General features: G+C 42.5%; 1 protein-coding gene across 4 annotated transcripts in view; it reads right to left on the bottom strand.

The window, feature by feature from the left end:
* The window catches only part of TRPC7 (transient receptor potential cation channel subfamily C member 7), a 124191-nt gene that overhangs the window by 66455 nt on the left and 38608 nt on the right, over window positions 1–19128 (bottom strand). For 2 of the 4 annotated variants that reach the window (XM_016137714.2, XM_036224735.1), the window contains exon 3: window positions 18228–18410. The exons of the other annotated variants lie outside the window; for them this stretch is intronic. In XM_016137714.2, the coding sequence (XP_015993200.1) occupies window positions 18228–18410 (183 nt within the window). The remainder of the gene's footprint in view (window positions 1–18227; window positions 18411–19128) is intronic. 4 annotated transcript variants of the gene reach the window in all.

The following is a 19128-nucleotide window of genomic DNA, read 5'->3' as shown; positions in this document are numbered from 1 at the left end:
GACAAATGGGAGCCCTTCAGGGGTCTTGCGTCATGCTAAGATGGAGACTAAACATAACTTGGAAAAGCAAGTCGCCTTAGGAGCTAGGGGGAGTTGTGACAGACTTTTATTTTTAGATATCTGGGCCAGATACACATAGTGTAGCTTGTGTGTGCTCACACACTTGCCTCTACTTCTGTCTCCACTGTTCTCTCACTTATCAAAGAGCAGAACAACATCATTTAAATAACAGCATCAGACTGTCTCAAAAGGCTCCAGGGGCACCTGATTCATGCAACCTGCCCAGTAGACAATGATAATTTATTGCTATGTCCAGGATTCTGTTGCAATCTCTTTAAATGTTAATGATCAATAGTGTAATTATGATTGGGCCAGTTGTGCATTTAATTTAATTTGCAAAGCCATCTGGAGCTATGTAGAATTCTTTTTAAATTTTTTTTCCAGACCAGAATTGGGCAGCTTCAAGTCACTATAATGTCAAACACTACTCTCAAGCTCTGATAATCCAGAGGGGAAGCCTGGTGACCTGAGGATGAATCAGAGGATATGAGGATAATGGATTATGTAGTCTCCCCTCTCCTCATTTCCCCAAGAGCAGGGAAGGGGCATTATTTGGCTAGCGAGGATGGGTGTCTGCTAAGACCTGAACCCTCTTCAGCTGGACAAGATACCAGACCAATAGATGCCCACTATGCTTAGGGGAAAAAACAACAACACCACATTTCCTCCTGTGTCTGTAAACCTTTGGATAATATGGTTCTTGTCTACTTCACATCCTGCTACTCTCCTCTTTGCTCACTACGATTTAGTCCCACTGGCCTTCTCACTACTCCTGAAACAGAGCAAGGTCTTTCTCGACCATCCTGACCAAAATAGAAATCTTCCCTCTGCCCACCACTCAGTCCCTTTCTGTCCTTTTACCCTGCTTTATTTTTCTTTTTATATCACTTAGTAACTACCAGACTTTATGCTATGCGTATATTGTCTTATCACTGTACTAGAAAGTAAGCTCCATAAAAGCAAGGACTTTTTTTTTTTTTATTGCATTCTATCTATCGTACCTAGAAGAGTGTCCAGTATACAGTAGTAGGCACTCAGTAAATACTTGTTTAATGAATGGATCTTCCAGCTCATTTCCAGAACTCTGAAATGCACCCTCACAAATAGGAACCTTCTTTCTTCCTGGTGTAGATGTCATTTCCAAAGATGGTGGCAATAGTATCTCCCATCTCAAATACTCCAGTGTGACCTCTACTCTCCCACTTCCAGAGATGAGGTCTGTTTCTGTTGCCTTTGAAGCTGGGCTAGCTCTCAGTGATCTGTTTTAATCAATAGAATGTGGCAAAAGTGATACTGCAAGGCTTTCCAAGACTGGGCCTTAGAGATCGTCAGCATCTACATTCACTCCTGGAGAAGTTCCCTTTTGGAAGGCAACTGTCTTTTAAGAGGTCAACCCCCGAGACTACTATGCTATCACGAAGCCCAATGTAGCCATGGGCACAGAGAGCGGGAGGGGTAGAGAGAGAAAGCGGGAGAAGGAGAGAGACAGAGACAGACAGACACATCATATGAAGAAACATCAAGGTGCCAGAAATTAAATGAAGCCGCCTGGTATCTTCCATTCCAGCCCAACCACCAAATGAATATAACTGAGCAAATGACTCCAGCTAATGCATTGTAGCACATAAGAACTTCCCACGTGAGTCCTGCCTGATTTGCTGACCCATGGAATTGTAACCAAATAGAATGATTTTTTTTGAAGTTACTAAGTTTTATGCACCAAAAGATAAGTTGAACTTTTCTCTTCAGTTCTCAGTCCCCAGCACTCCATCTTGTCTTTTCCTCCATGGGGTGGTTGGGCAAGAGCCAAGAGCTCTTTCCTCAGTCCTCACCTCTTCTTTGCCATGATGCTCCTGTTCTCTGATCTTGATGCCTCTGCTCCTGTTCCTTCACAGGGGAAGAAGTATCCCTCCTAATCACAGCTGGCTCTCTCCTGTGTTCTTGGTCTTCTTCCCTTCAGACCATCTAAAATAGGGCTTCTGAACTCTTTTGCAGTTGCTTTCAAAATTGTCTATTTCCTCTGGTCATCAGACCCCGTGTCTTCCTTCTGTCTGACAGCTCTGTAGACCAGATTCTGCCTACCACCCTCTCAGCCATAGATGCCTCCTCCTTTGACCCCATCTGCATCACTGGGAGTCTGAATAACCTGCCTGGGAGATGAGTCTGTCTTGTTTTTTTGGGGGAGTTTCATCAGGGGAGAAAGAGTAGTGATTTGCCTTCTATCTCCTAAAGAGTTGGCCAGGAGGGCTCTGTGAGCCAGGTGGTCCTGGCTCAGGAAGAGGTTCATTGTTTCTGGGGATTTTAGGGATGGGTCTGAAGACCACATGTTGGCAGTTTTTTAGAGATAAAGGCCCAGTGAAGGGGAGGGACTGGAGGAGAGTACTTGGCGATGGAAGACACTTTCTGAGACTGGGGGAAGTAAGGCACTTTGGGAGTTTCCGTGGGGTGTAGACATCCGATTCCACTTGAACTCTCTGCCCCGGAGGTATAAGGATCCCAAATTGGGGTCATTCCAGAGTGCTGGGGGCGGGGGGATTCATCTATCCAAATTGTGGAAGGAGCGGGTCCCAGCACCAGTCCAGCCCAGAGATCTTGGTTCATTGGAAGTTTCAATAGGCAATGGATTCTTGTCTGTTTCGTTTTCACTATTATATCCCCAGCACCGACTATAGTATCCTACTATAGTAAACAAAACCAAACTGTTGAATGAATAAGATGGAATAACAGCTTGGTACAGATGGTAGTGATCAGTGCATGTTAGGAGCATCAAGTGTCCACCAGCAGTGGGGCGCAAGCCATTAGCCCTTCTTTGGGTACACAGGTGAGTCGGCAGTGTCGTAGTGTGGCACAGAGGAGCATGCCCCAGAGTAACTGGGACAGAATTTTCTGCTGGTAGAACTGGGCCAGGTTTCACATGATTTAGAAAAATTTTAAAATGATGAAAGCCCACATTTATTGAGCATTTATGATGCACCAGACATTTTTCTAAGTGACGTTCATGTATTAATTAAGTAAGGCCCGGAGAGGCTAAGTAACTTGTCTAACACAATCAGGATGTGAACAATCAGGATATGAACCACCCAGACACTCTCCAGAGTTTCATCTGTACCAAGTAGCAGTTAAGATGTTTGATTTCTTATCCCAGAGAGTCACAAAGCAAATTCCTACCAGTTGTACCTGTTTCTTCACTTAGTACATATGTATGCATGTATAATATTATAAAATTTTAATAAATAATTCTGACAGAAGAGATTAAGGTTAGAAATAATTTTTTTTCTAGTAATAGAATATTACAACTTGGATGGCCTGTGCTTTGCCTGCCACCCAGATAATATGTAGTCAGTTCCCTAACTAGTACCTGCTACAGATCAGAATAATCCCTGAGAGATAACATTCGTAAGGTACCAGTAGCCCACACTTATCCAATACTTACTATGTATCAGAACTTCGTAAGGTAGGTATTATTACCCCACTTTAAAGATGAAGGAAAAGGCAGGTTAAGTGATTGTCTAAGGTGACCCCCAGTCTGTCTCACTGTAGAATTCATGATTCTACCCAGTATTCTGCATGGGGTCTTGTTTCTAAATCATGTTGTAAGGCCTGTTTTCCAGCAGAAAACTTGCATTGTTTGATTATCTGGGAGGGATTCAATTATTTCAGGAAGAAGTCTTTAACAACCGTGTAAAGAACCTTCAGGATATGTGTGCCCTGTTTATAAATGTAATAACCAATTACAATTATAAAAGAACAGCAAATACATGTATATGCCCTGTACCTTCATAGTACACTGTCGGTTTTCTCTGGGAAGCGATCTGTAATCAGCTAAAGATGTGTAACTGGTGCTAATGGATTTGGTTGTTGGAACTTTGTCTTTATAAATCCTCCCTAATGGGTCTTAATTTCACTAAATTTCAGCCTGGTAGTTACTGAAAGCAGCTTCCAAATTAGTGAACATTTTAACAGCTGCTTTTTGACCATTGAATGAGGATCCTTATTAGAAAATCAAGTGTCATTTTGAATCCACTGAAAATAATTTGGAGAAGCTGGATGAAAAGGAGTAGTTGAGGACCCCGCGAGAGGTTAAGTATGTCTGAAGGACTCGGCTGTGGTAGTTAACACCGTCACATGCCCTCCTCGAGTTTCTGGTGCTGCTCTGCCTTCATGCACAGGACTTGTGGACTTGAGCAAGAGTGCCTGCTCTGTGGGTTTACTTCTTCCCTTTGGGAATTTCTCTGGCAGCCTGCTGGGCAGGGAGAGCTTGTTTTGGCCCTGCTGGTTCCAGCACAGTGTGGTCGTTAAAAACAGCCTTTGGGACTAGGAGTGAAGCTGGAGTCCTGCCCTGCTTCTTACCAGCTGTTTAGTTTTCCATGACTTGCTCTCCCTCCTTCATCAGTAAAATGGAGAAAACATGATTGAGGCTGTGGTATGCATGCAGAGAGCGGGGACGGGGCTGGCATTTAGTGTGAGAAAACTGTTCTATTTGAGCATCTCATCTCAAGTCCTGATTCTTCTCTCCTTGTCCGCCCCCGCTCTGTCTCCTCATCCATGTGGGCCCAGGGCTCTGTGCTGCCCCATTCTACCACGAAGTCCTCCAGGCTCCTAAATGGCCTCCAATTCCCTTCCTCACCTAAACGAAGTCTCTTTTAGGACAATTAGTAATATGTGTAAAGCCATTTATCTTGTGGTTGGTAGGCCAGACTCTCACAGAAGCTTCTGGGTTGAACTTGTGCCCTAGATTGCAAAGTCCTGTTTTCACCTCCAATATAATAGTTACAGAGATTCCTTCCTTTTGTGAGCGTGGCCATTGCCTTACTTTAGGTGCTCATCATCCACCGGACTCTTCTAAATAGTGTTGTAGCTAGTCCTTGTTCTCATTGACACTGTCAAACCTTGCTACTAGGACTGTCTTATGAAAGCAAGATGACCTACAGTCATGACACACCACTAACGAGGCCACAAATGGGTCAAAAGTTCTATATTACACAAGTGCCATCAACATATCAACATAGAAAAGATCAAGGCTCCAGTTTGGATATGCTGAAGGATCGTGGTGCTGTGGTGTAGCGTTGCTGTGGGCGGGCTAAGTTCACACAAAAATACTCATCTGCCTAGAGACTAGAAGAATGCATTTGAAAATATGCGTAGGATGGTATTTTCTATCTACTAAATTAGAGGGGAAAAAACATAATGCTACTTAATGCTTGCAAAGTACTGAAGAAACCAGTTCAGTTGTACAATACTTTTGACATTGAAAAATAGTATAGACATTTGCAGTGTGTTTCAAAAATATTTGTGTCCTTTGACTCAGTAGTGTCACTCTCAGAATTTCAATTTTAGGAAATAGAAAATAAGGAAAGAAAGTAATATGTATGGTGATAATAATCAAATATAAATACATATAAAAAGCGAGTGTTCATCAGTAGAGAAGATACACACATAATGGTACATCAGTCTTAACCCTGGTATAAAAATAATAATTATAGAAAAATAGAAAAAGGTTTGCCTTCTGATGCGAGGTGAATCAAGTCACAAAATTATTTACCCGATAGCTATAAATATAAAAATACGTGTGTTCATATGGGTAAGAATTGGAAGTTTGCAAACAAATGAAAACATCTGACATATATGGCATATGATTGTAGATTATTTACCTTTTAAATATTTTTCTTATTGTTATAATACTGTCTGTGCGATAAATGCAGTAGATACAGTTGTAATGGCAAATGCAAAGATAATCAATCTCTAGAGTTGCCGTTCCATTATGGAATGAAGGCACATCTCCAGGCCCCGCCACAGCCCATTACAGCCTGCCGGCTTCCCCAGCAGGTCAAATTTCCTCCAACCCTAGGCTCCTGATCTCCCCCATCATTTCGCCCCCTCTTTCTTGGCCTCCTCTCTTCCCTTAAGCATTCATCCTGCCCATGTTATAATTCTTCAAACATGATTCCACCTTTGTGCTCTGCCCACTGTTTCCTGCATCTAGCATGTCTTCATTCTCCCTTTCTTTTGATCTCTGACCCACCTTTCAGGGTCTGACGCAGAAGCTACCTCTTCTTCCTCTTTGAAGTTTCCCCACATCATTTTTGCCTGAGTTACTCTTTCCTTGTCTGATAAAGGACTAGGTTCAGTCTGTGTAGCCTTTAGGATGTAAGTTCTTATAGGCAGGGGGCTGGGTCCTACTTATCCTTTTAATATCCACAGAGTTAGCTGCTAATTGGTGTCACCTATGCTTGTTCTTTCCTTCAAGCTTGCAAGTATGTCCATCAAGCCTAATATCTATCAGAAGGGGAGGAAGCAAAGCGATCAGACGATAATACATCAAATGGGCTTATTATAGAATATTAAGTATAACAATTAATTAATTTGTAATTCAGGATGCAACTTGAAGTAAATTATTGAAGAAAAATGATCAAATCATTACAAATTTTATTAATCAAGCAATGCTGTTTTATATTTAAATGTTCCCTCCCTCCCTCCCTCCCTCCCTCCCTCCCTCCCTTCCTTCCTTCCTTCCTTCCAAAATAACACTGTCAGCTATAATCTGAGTTTCCATGGACTTGGTGCCAATAGTCATAGGAGTTCAAGAATGAGACAAATAATGACTAATATCTACTAGTTCATCTTATTTTGATTCTCAAGAGAACTTTGAGAGTTTCCTCAATAGCTTCTAGGAATGTGTCGCAACTTGAACATGGGATTTTGTTATATTTCAGAAAAAGAAGAACTGAAAGAAAACTCAAGTATGGTGCATTCGTTCATTCATTCAGTTATCAAATTCAATAAATATTTTTTAAGAATCTTCTAATTGCCTGGATCTGCTCTAGGCTAGGGAAACTTGTGAGCTTCTGCCACAGAGTTTACTGTGCTGGGAGAAATAGACAATAACTAGTAAACAGATGAAACAAAGGTTATTTACTACAAAAGAGAGCACTGGGGTAGAGAGTGACTGATGAGGGAAGAAGCGACGTAGTGACTGCATTCAGATGGGGTGGTCAGGAGAGTCTCTTTGAGGAAGAGGCAGTTGATCTGATTTTTGAACAACAAAGAGGATCCAGCCAGCAGAGATTTGACGGAAAGGAATTAGTAACTTCTCTGGGGTGGGAACTAATGTGGAGTGTTTAAGGAATGGAGAGGCAGGCATTGCAGCTGGAGATGAATGAGCAGGAGGGAGCTTGGCATGAAGTGAATTGAGAGAGGAAGGCAGAGGCCAGGCCTTGTAGCATTTTGTAGGCTGTAGTTAGTAGTTTGGAATTTAAGCGCTTTAGGGCCAAGAAGATGGTGGTGGCAGCCTGTCAAGATTGCCAAGATTCCTTTACCAGTAAGGTGCACCTTTCCCCAGCTGCTGGGGTTGTTGGATACAGAAATATCTGGGAAGTTATTCCCTCTTCTTGGGGACAGCCTGTAGCTGACTGGAACAGGTATAGAAAAGGCTGGTTCCCATGCCTCACTACAGGGCACAGGGCATGTCTTTAATGCTCCTCACACTCCAGACTCCCAGCCACCCCAGATCAGGCTGAAAGTAGGCTTCACTGAAACCACACCTTAGCTTAGCTGCTTCTCTTGCCCTATCCTTCTGCCCCCTTCATTGCAGGTTTCTCCTGCGATCACAAGGAGCTCTTGCGCAAGGACCCTCATTTCAGGCACTGCTTCTAGTGGTAAAGATTATTAGGCTATGACTCGCTGGGGGCAGGAACTGTGCCCGTCTTATTCACCTTTAGATGGAAGATTTAAACCAAGGCATGACATCATCTGATTACTTAAAAATTTCTCTGACTGTCCTTGTGTGTGTGGAGTGGGGGTGGGGGGAGTGAAGGGGGCAGAAGTTAGGTCAACCAGGTAGAAGCTATTGTAATCATCCAGGCAAGATATGACTATGTCTGGATTACACAAATGAAAGCATCTCTATTATGTGGAGATTTTCACTCACAGTTATACTTAGAAAACTCCCCTGTCATCAAGAAATTAACAAGTGACCTTAGGCAGATGAATGTTGATAAAAGTATGATGCATTATAGTATATAATGGGAAGAATATATAAAAGGTCAAATGCTCATTAAGACTTAGAATCCATACGAGCATTTAGTACAGAAATGAGACAAATGTATAGTGTTCTTTAGCTTAAGTACTGGAATTAGATGCAGGTCCTTAGGATGTGGGGGACTATAATTTCTAATATCCGTTTGATTCTAGTATAAAATTGACAATTTGAATATGACTCTTATTCTTTCCACTTTGAGCTAGTAAATGCCTCTGATTTGCATTGGGGATTTATGGTCCCCCCTTGAATACTCCTCAGATTCCTCTCTTCTTGTTAACCCCCAAATCAAGATGTAATAATACCCTGGCTCTGCCTATCTTAACAAATGCAGCAGATGATGAATATAAAGAGTTATACAAGCTAAGGCAATATGGCTCAGGGAATATGACGATCAAGAAGAAAAAACCTTAAAGGATTATCCATTCATGCAAATATTTATATATTGAAAAAGCTGACAAAAAGCAGCACAATATTTAAAAGGGCAATGGTTTTCTGCCCTATTGCGACCACTCATACTCTGAGGATCTGAAGTCTCTTTTGTAAATGCATGGTCGTATCTGCTCTTTAGAGAAAGATGTGTCAGGTGATTCACAGTAGGCCTGAGGAAAGGCAAAGAGGAAGCATCTTTTCTCTTAAAGCTGAGCCAGGCAGGTTGTGGGGGTGGGTCAGCAGTTCAGGCTGGTGAATGGAAGGAGCATTGCTGGTCCCCTGAGGAGCACTCAGTGATCCAGTCTCCTCTTTGGAAGGAAGACAAGGCCCCATTGCCCCTCTCTCTGATAGTGCAGGACCACCCTGGGAGCCACCCATCCTGCTCCATCCTTAATACTGCCAGGACAATGCCAGCGTTAGGGCCTCTCTGGATAGGAAGATCTCTTTTCCAGAGTTACTAACCCAAAAGGGACACAGGTCAGCAATGGAGGGAATGAAGATGATGGCCCCATACTCTGAAGCCAGCCTGGAACATCATCTGAATTCTGTTATGTAAATTTTTAATCACAAGGAGAATTACAGATATTTGGAGAAGCATTAAAGCCTATGACTTCACATTTTACACTCATCTATTTATTTACTCACCACCCAACCTGCTTTGTCTTCCAAAACAAGAAGATGAAGAAAGATCCCACCTTCCAGAAGCTCAGTCTTTACAAAGTTAAAACCATCAGAAATCCTTTAAAAAACACCATGTCTGGGCTCCCACTTAGAAGAATTGGATTAGAAAGCTGTGGGTGGTTCTGTTGTATAGCTAAGATGAGAATTTAGCTTGTTGAAAATATATAATGATTTTGAGTTTGATCTAACCATGCCTTTGGTCTAGAGAGATGCAGCGCATCCTTGGAGAACTGTAGTCTCTCTTCTCAGGGGTTTATGGTTAAGGGGTTATGCCCTAGAACCTGATAACTATCCTAGAGATTCTCAACAGGGATAATATTGTCCTCACCCCTTCTCCCAGGGACCTTAGAGACCTTGTCTGGAGACATTTTTGGTTGCCACAGCTTGGGGGGAGGGTGCTATTGACATCTAGTTGGTAGAGGCTAGAGATGTTGTTAACTGCCCTGTAATGCACAGGGGAGTGCCTACAGTGAAGAACTATCTGGCCTCAATTGTCAGTAGTGCTGAGGTTGAGAAACCTTGTTTAGTCTTAAGGGTAGTTCTGCTTGTAAAGCCAACATGACAGGCAGCTTCCATTAAGTGTCATTTCTTATGCACTTACCATGTTCTAGCTACATTATATATGTTAACGAACATTGATTATTGTTTATTAAGTACTATTATTTGTTCCCATTATCTAAATAAGAAAATTGAGGCCCAGAGACAAAAAACTTGTCTATAACCATATATTTAGTAGGAAAAATGAAAGACTAGGGATTCGAACATGTGCAGTCAGGCTTCCAGTACAACACTGTATATTTGTCCAACACGTTCAGTTTTTCTTTTTCTGAGAGTTTTCCAGGCAGAAAAAGGATGGAGATATTATATGTGTGTGTGTGTATGTATATATATGTATATATACACATATACACACATGTATACATACATTCATATACACACATACATACATTCATACACACATATACATATACACATACACATGTATATACAGACATACACACACGTATACATACTTGGACTAGTCCTTATTGAGATTTATTGTTTGAGAAAAGCAAAACTTTTTTGTGCAAAAGATAGCCCCTCTGAGCCAAGAGATGAATGGATGTTAATCATTTTTGTGCCATGTGGCCGGGCTAGGGTTACAGAAGTGCCAAGAGGAATCCCCAAAGAGGATGCTGACTGATTCTTTCGACACCAGTGGATTCCAGCCGTGTTTGGCAGCTAGTGGGCACCCTGTGGTGCAGTTTGGGGCAGTGCCTGACCAGCCAGACTGTGTTTCTGACAACGCTGATCTTCTTACCTCTGATGAGCATCTGTTAAAATGATACCTCAGCAGGAAAGCACGGTGAGGAGAATGTCAGCTCAGAGCATGTGAGCTAATGACTGACCTCTCAGACGTCCTCTAGAAAACCCCAGTGTCCCCAGGTTCCCTTTGCTCGCTGGCGCTGTGCTCTGTGCGGTTGGAGGAAATTTAACATAACCCCAGCAGAGGTCATCTGCCCTCTCTCTAGCGTTCCTACCCATGGTCACTATACTAGGGCGAGGGGTTCAGCCAATTGTGCATCTACTGCTGGGCCTCATTGTGTCTCACAGCACAGATTTAGGCCAGAAGGCTCTTGCAGGGTGGAGCAGTGTCTGCCTTATCTGGGAGGGCCCTGCAGGCCAGCAGAATCAGTAACTTATCTAAAGCCACATATTTAGTAACTGGAGAACCTGAGCAGGCAGGCTTCCAGCCATAACACTATATTGCAACCCAGCAGGTTCTATTTTCTCCTCCTGTGAGGTTTTCCAGATATAAAAATGGGCCCATTCACAGCATGACTATAAAATGTTCACAAGATGGTGATTTTTAGAAGAAAGAATAAAGGGACTCCTGGGGTTAAACAGAGTGGTGGTGTGAGTGGGATTGGCTCCTATCCTCACCTCTAACTTTGTTCTTCCCTCCTTGGCTTTCTTCTCTGAGGGGAACCTTCTGGGTGCTGTGACCTGCGAGCATATTTTGTGTACTTCTGGGCTCCATGTCTATGAAGGAATTTTGAAATCACGTTGATAGCAGAGAATTGAGGTTCATGGAGGATACTAACTTGAAGTCTTACCATTTTTTTTGGTAGAGATTTTTCATTTTTATTGAGAACACAGGCTATTACCAACTAATTTACAATCTCCAGTCTTGGCTGGGTTATTGGATCTACCATTTAGCTCTCCCATCTCTCATAGAATTTTTCCTGAAATTTTTTAATAACTTTTTCAGGCTGCTTTCTACCTCAGCAGGTGATTCTGCTTCCTGTTTACAGAGAGGTTAAGACTATCAATATGCATTTCTTCAACTTTTCTCCTGTTGGCAGTCATTAATGTGATCTACCAAGTAACTCCATTTTTTTCTCTTTTCAGATGCGTGGTAGGGTTATACATCCTGCCACTTCTTGTGGTGGGGTGAATGATGTGACTGACTGTTGACAATGAGCTGTAAACAGAAACAATGTGTGTAACTTCCAGGAGACAGTATTTAATTGCTGGTACAAAACTCTCCAGAGCTGGATTTCCCTTGGGCAGGGTGAAAACATATGAGGTGGTGGCTATTCTATTAGTGTGGATTCCTCAGCAGATTCTGTTCCTAGACAGAAATAGGATGAGCAATAAATAAGCCTCCTTTTGTTAAAAGCCACTATAACTTTGGTTTTGCTTTTCAACATAGTATAACGTCACCTGTCTTGATTAATATCCTATTCCTTTTGCCAACAAATAATGCTTCATCCATATCCAACGGAGGAAAAGCTGTCTCTGCATCTAGCCTCATTTTTACAACTACTTGGCTTGTAAATGGCTTCCTATTCTTAAAAGAACAAAAACACAATCCTTTAGCATGGTGTTCAGACCTCTGCACGGTCTGGTCCCTCTTTGCTTAGTTGGACTCATCTCACACCCCACTCTTGCTCGTGCCTTGTAACTTGACCACATTCACCTTCTTTCAGTTCTTCTTACATGCTCTGTTTCTTCTCACCACAGGGCCATTGAACATGTTCTCTCAGCCAGCAATGTCCTGTCCATCTCTGGTTCATTTTTTCTCAGAGCAAGCATGAGTTCCTCAGAGAAGCCATGTGACCTCCCTGATAAGGTCACATCTGCTTTTAGAAGTGATAATATCATGTTCTACACTTTTACAACACTCACTTTAATTGCAGAATTACAATTTATTGGTCTTATGTTTTGATTACTACGTCTTCCTTGTGATGGCTGACATTGTGTCGTTTTTATTCACCACCACGTTCCCAGTGATCAGCACAGCACACTTTATAGTCCCTCAGTAGAAACTTGTTGAATGTATGAGAGAAGGCATGCAGTTATGATGTCCATTTGCTAACCACTGGCCACATGTGGCTTTTGAAATTTAATTTTAAAATAGTAAGAATTCAGCCTCATAATTACATCAACCATATTTCAAGTGCTAATTTGCTATATGGGGCTAGTGGCTACCATATTAGAGAGTACAAAATAGAGGATTTCCATTATCACAGAACATTCTGTTGGATACTGCTGGCAAGATAAAGTCCAAGTGCATGTGCATGGCATGTAATGCCCTCTGGGATCTGGTTCTGACAAGCTTTCCACTCTCTTTCCCACAGTGCTATAGCCACAGGGAAGCACTCTCCCCTCTCTAAGCATGTTCCCTGCACATGTAACTCTTAGGTGTTTGTAACTTTTTAACTTATACCTTTCTCTGCCTAAGTTGCCATCCCATCCTGCACTTTTCATCCTTTAAGCCCTGTCTTAAGCATTTCTCTTCTGGGAAACTTTTCTCAAGGGCTGCACTGAGCCGGTCAGTGCTTCCTCTGCCCCCTTCCCATTCCTGTTTGCCCTGTCAAGACAGGATTGCAAACCTTTGTTCACACATCTCTCTCTATTGCTACATGAACCCCTCAAGGACAAGACCTGGGTCTTGGTCTTCTCAGCCTCCTCGCACTGCCCAGCACAGAGCTGGTGGTATCACAGACAGCACTGAATGCTTGTTAAATGAGTGAGTATATGTATAAAACTCACAAGGCATATTATTTCCTTAGTACAACAGTGTGAAGAAAGGGAACTGTGTTACCGAGTAGGGCTAGCGAGGGTTTCTCTCTGCAATCCTCCCGTTGTCCTGTCCCAGGTCTTTATTTCATGCTAGACTAGCTTTCTGATACAGGAACCACCAGGAGCTTGGCAGAGTCAGGAAAGGACACCTCTGGAAATCCAGGAACTAGAAAGCTCAGCAGAATGGAGCTGCTTCCTGAGGAGAGTGGGGAGTTGGAAGGAAAGGTTGCTGGCACCTTGTTTAGATTCCCCAGATCAAGCCAAGTACATGCCAGGGTGCTAGAACTGGAAGTCCAAAAGAGGTAACTGCTGTGAACTCTACTTTGCTCGGCTAGTGAAGTGCAGAGGCTGCTGCTGCGATAGTCAGCCTACCTGTCTTCACCTCACGCCCCGCACTGATGGCTCCTTCAGGGCAAGACTGTGTCTCATGCTCTTCAGGACCCCAGCAAGCTGATGAGTGTCCGTACAGCTCAGAGGTGATGGCTAAAACAGCTTGTCACATCAAACTAACCATCCTTACTGGTGATATTGCCTGATAAGAAATATGTTTTCTGCAATAGGAATAATTTAATTTTGACAAAAAGTTTTGTGTGTGTGTGTGTGTGTGTGTGTGTGTGTGTGTTTTTGTAGCAGACATTATGTAGCTTAGTTATGTTCTAAGGGGTGTACACCTCCTCTGAAGGTGGAGTTAAGGCCTCTGCCATGTAAAATAGGACCCTTAGGTTCTTTTCATCCCACTCTTCCTTGGCAATTGAGTCCTCAGGACCCAGGCCTACAAAGTTCTTTTGGTGAATAGGAGACTCACCTGATCCTCATTAAGACAGACTTGGAGTCAGGAAAAAGGAAGAAATGATGCAGGAGAAAGAACATAACATCCCTGTAAGCCTAGAGATGAAGAAGCTATAAAGAGGGAGAGAGGGAGGCATGAGGGTGAAGGGCCCAGACGTGTGTCCTCAGACAAGTTGACTAGAGCACCAAGGATTGTATCTGGGTCTCTGTGACTGGTCACTTAGCAATGACTGCATGCCAGACACTGACCTTATTTTATCGGTGCAGCCTGGGCCCAGCTGAGCCAAAACAGATTCAGAAGTTGTTAGGTCTTTTCAGCAGGTAGGATGGAAGTGCCCTAAGCATTTATTTAGAGTCGATATGCAGGGTGAGAAGACGGGACAGAGATAGATAGAAATGGAGAAGACGGTAAGATGTCTATTACTCAGATCGGCCTTGGACGAGAAGACTAAGGCCTCTATATATGGGTGCTTCAGGCCAAAGCTGAAGGGATTGTTATCCATGAGGCATAGTGGAGTCACTTTTGAGCTTAAGTGTGATTCAGCATAGGAAGAGAAGCATCCTTGCTTTTTCATGAGGCAAGTTTGGCTTCTGAGAGGACTATACCTTTAATGGTTGGGAGGAACTGATATGGATAACAGAAATGTCTTATGTAGGCATTCATTCTGAGCCAGTACAGTGTGTAAATTAACAATGCCTCATTCATACCTACAGGCTGGTGAGGCACACGTACTTTATTCCATTCAATCCTTATAATCTTAGGAAGTAGGCATTATTCTTCAAACTTTATAGATGAGGAAAGTGAGACACAGAGAGGCTAAGTGACTTGCTCAAGTGATCTTATGAATAAGTGGTTGAACCAGGATTAACCTCAGAGAGTACTGTCTTAGCCACTTCTCCAACACTGCCTTCCAGACACAGTGTTTAACATTTCAGATGACACATCTACATGTGTTATCGAGGAGACTGAGTTACCCTTTTAAGGTAGAAGTCGTGGAGAACCACCATGTCATCACGGGGCCTTTGGTCTTTTTGGGAGGCATTTTGGGCTATAAGGATGATGTCGTTACACGGGGGTTAGGGGGAGACATTTCTAGTATTCTCTGGGGAGATAACAAAGGACAAGATAGGGAATGTCTCCAGGGATTAAAGGATCCCTATAATCCCAAGGAAGGGGGACATCACTGAATGGCAGCAATGATGCTTCCCCGTGGCACTGCAGAGAACTTTAGTTTCTAGAGCACTTCCTCTTATATCAATTTATTTGAAAGTTCATAGAAAACTTTGTGAAGCAAACACTTATATGCCCATTTTGCAGCTGGGAAATGAGGCCTAGAGCACTTCAAAGAACTGCCCGAGACCAAATGGCTAGTAACTATAAGAATTATGCTAGAAATCTGGTCTCCTGACACTTACTTCATGATTCTTTCCTTGTTACCAAGTGGCCCCATGTGCCACGGTGGGACTATTGTCTTTATCTAATGGAAGGTGACATTACGACTGAGCCAGCCAGGGGACCAGGCATTAGAGTGGTGCCTGAAGAGAGGCAAACATTCAGATGAAGGACAGGATCTAGGGTGCAGTACCAGCCACAAGGCGGCACCCACTTCATTCAGATTTATGCACTTCATAGATATATAGGCTGATTCTATATTAGAGTTTCCCAAAGACTGTTACATGGACAACTGGTTTCACCAGATGTTCTATGAGAAATAGAATTCTGTGTTAAGTAATAGATATTATAACCTTTTTTTTTTAGGGTATCAATGCATATTAAACGTTCTGTAATTTCTTTAACAAATAAGTCTATTTGACTTGTTCGAACACAAAACCTTTTCTTAAGGTCACACTTATTAGCCCATGAAACTACCAGGAACAACCAGTTTGCTTTGATCAGTGAATTAATGGTTCAAGTTGATATCACATGGGCAGAGTGTTAGGAATTTTTCACGGTTTTATATTTAATTTGTAAGACTCTGTGTGTGTGCACGCGCACGCGCGTGTGTGTATCTGTCTCAGTCGTGAAAGGCAGTGTGTTCGTGAATGGGCCCTGGTGCTAGTTGTTCCTTCACTCAGTGACCCAGGGTTAGATTGTGCCCAGGCCAGCCTGCTAGAGTCCAGAAATTAAAACTGAATTCTCATTATAATAGTAATAAGCCTTTTTAATATTGGACATTTTCACTGGTAAATCACAATAGAATAAATGTCAAGGAAAACCATGTGTCTGTCTGCTGTCACCTGATGGCATACATGGTTCAAGAGATGGGAGGTCTTTGAAATGAGCAAGGCTGACATTTTATGTGGGTCGTTTATCATCATCCTCCTTATGGATTGCAGCAGGCACTTGACATTCACGATGGCTATTTCCTGAGACCTTTACGACCCCCTATTTGGCAAATACCACTAGACTAAATGATTTTCCTCATAAAACCTTTTATTCTGGCCTGAACCATCATGTTCATGGGGGGGGGGTCTCACTTTTTTTTTGCATTCATCACCACAGCCATTTCATACTTGGTAGTTGACAACGAGGGGGAACATGTAGCTCTGAAGTGGTGGCCAGATTTCTGGACTAGCTAACCTATCTACCTTCAATGACTGTTTTGCTAAGAGATTTGGATTTATGTTTCAGGAAAATTGCGAATGCCTGCATTTCATAGGTTGTTGGAATTTCTCCTAAATATCTAAAACTGCGAATGTAAATCTACAAATGCCAAGCATCTGTTCTTTGGGTTTTCAAGGACATCTTCACCTTTTACCCTCTGCTGGGAGGCAGGAAGATGCTCTGGCCTGGGGAAGGAAGAAAATGCTTCTGGTTCTGGAAGCTCAAACCCTTTCTTTACCAAACCTGTCTTTACCATTCACAGCAGGGTTTGTTTGACCTTCAAGGCAATGGATATCTCAGCAGCTTCAGGAGAGATTGCTGTACTTTGATGGAAAGCCTCTGTGAGTTCTTGGGGTAGGCTAAAAAATGAGTTTCCCTAAGTTAAGAAAATAGGATTGTACTTGAAACTGCAGCCTGACTCCTCTTCTCCTATCACTCTATGCTTTTGAATATTAATCTAAGGCCACCTTCTCATGATTTATCAGTTTTATCTTTGGGACTCAGAGTCTTTTAAAAAAGCCGTTTTTTTAAAAAAAAATTTTTTGGTTATTGTTAAAAGTAAAAGGGCAGGAAGATTTTATCAAACTTGGAAGCACTCTCTAGATGAATTCCAGAGAAACATGTGAGTTGTTAAAGGATGGTACACCCCAAACAAGATAATCAGGCAAGGGGAGAAATGCCCAGAGGCTGTTTTGAGAATACTGAAAATATCCCTAGTATTGACCCTGTGAAATAGCGAGGGAAAAAAAATAAATTCTGAAAGACCAATTAGCTGTCTTGTTCTGTGGACAGCACATTCACATTTAAACACATGATCTTCGGAGCTCTGCAGTTTTCATCAGGATGAATTGACATCATCTAACATAAGAGCAGATTCTAAAGAATCCAGAGTACATCCAAAGTGGACACATAATTGAGTTTTGCTCCTTAGGACCTCAGTCTGACCAGCCACTGTGGGTCTGAGGGCTGCTGGGTGCTAGTGGCCATTAAAGACATCTTGAGGTCAACTGAGGAGATGGAACAAACTTGTTCTTATGAAAATCGACTCAAGCTTCCTACTATGGACTTTCATGAGCTTTGGGAGTGAAATTCCTCAAAGCCTCCTAGAACCATGGATCCCACAAAAGCCTTAACACTAAAACATTTTCTACATAACGAGTCCCTAGACACACAGAAAAAGCTCAATACATGCTGCTGAAAAACCTTTGTAATATGTTTCTGATGAAAACTTGGCTATTGACCTGCTAGCTGATGGGAACACTCACAGTGACATTGTCCCTACCAGTGGTTAGAGGCTGAAAAAAATCTCTTCGGTTCTCAAGGTTGAAAGCCTGTTCATGGAATAATGGTCATGCCGATAGGCTGGGGGAGAAGGGAAACAGGATGATAAGAGGGGCTCTGAGTAGTCCTGCCAGACTGGCAGCTCCCTGTCTAGAGAGAAATTGGGTAATTGATGGTGTTACTGTCACCTTGTGGGAACATAAAATATTAATGAATACAAAGCTAGATCAGCAGTACCTGCCTGGTGGGAAGGCCAGGAGAGGTGGGGAAGCTTACCTTCTTGACTTCGTATTTAATGGCGAGTTTGATCCGGCTCAGACTTGGACGGTGGTGATCGGACCAGACTTGGAAGTTCACGTCACCATTTAAAATTGCTTCCACCTCTTCTGTGTCTCGGCATAGGTCCAGCACGCCCACCACGAAATCCTTGCATTGCATAGATAATTTCCTGTAATCATTCTAACAGAATAAAGAGAAATCAGAGGTATGTCAAACTGAGCCCCACAGATTGGCTTGCCCAGCACAGCAGTACTGATTAGTACCTGTTCACCAAGTTTGATATGGAGAGCATTTGAAGCAGGGAATGTGCTAGGTCCAGAAGGCAGGGCAATTTCTGTTGACACAACAGCCTAGAGGACATCTTCTCTAAGCCAGAATTCATATGTTCCATGGGCCACCTGCAGCAGAGTCACCTTGGATCCTTGCTAAAACTGCAGGTACCAGGCCCTTCACAGATTTATTGAGTCAGAATTCCTGGGATGAGACCCAGGAATCTGTCTTTCAGTCTTGTTCTCTGATTCTGATGCCTGCCAAAGGCCATCCTGGGCTCTTTCAAAGCAGCAGTCCTCCAGTTCTGAGGGAGGAGTAGTAAGGAAATGAACTGTTAAGGCTGGTGGAAATATGCTTCAGTCATTTACCACCAATCTATAATAGTACTTGCTCTACACAGGAAGTTTACTGGAAAGATGTGACTGATATGCTAAAATTGGGGAAAAACATACACAGATATGCTTTTTCTTAATGTTCTGGGAAATTTATTAAATTATAAATTTAAAAACCAAATGTAATTTAAATCTAATAGGATTCTTTCTTACCACAAATCCGTTTGTATGTTGAATCATGGCTCCTTAAGTTACTTGCCTATTGAAAAAGCATTTTGGACCTTGATCTTTTTTTT

The sequence above is a fragment of the Rousettus aegyptiacus genome, unplaced genomic scaffold, assembly GCF_014176215.1.
Source record: "Rousettus aegyptiacus isolate mRouAeg1 unplaced genomic scaffold, mRouAeg1.p scaffold_m13_p_7, whole genome shotgun sequence".
NCBI lineage: Eukaryota > Metazoa > Chordata > Mammalia > Chiroptera > Pteropodidae > Rousettus > Rousettus aegyptiacus.
Note: the sequence above shows the minus strand (reverse complement) of the source record. Positions and strands in the feature narration are given on the sequence as shown.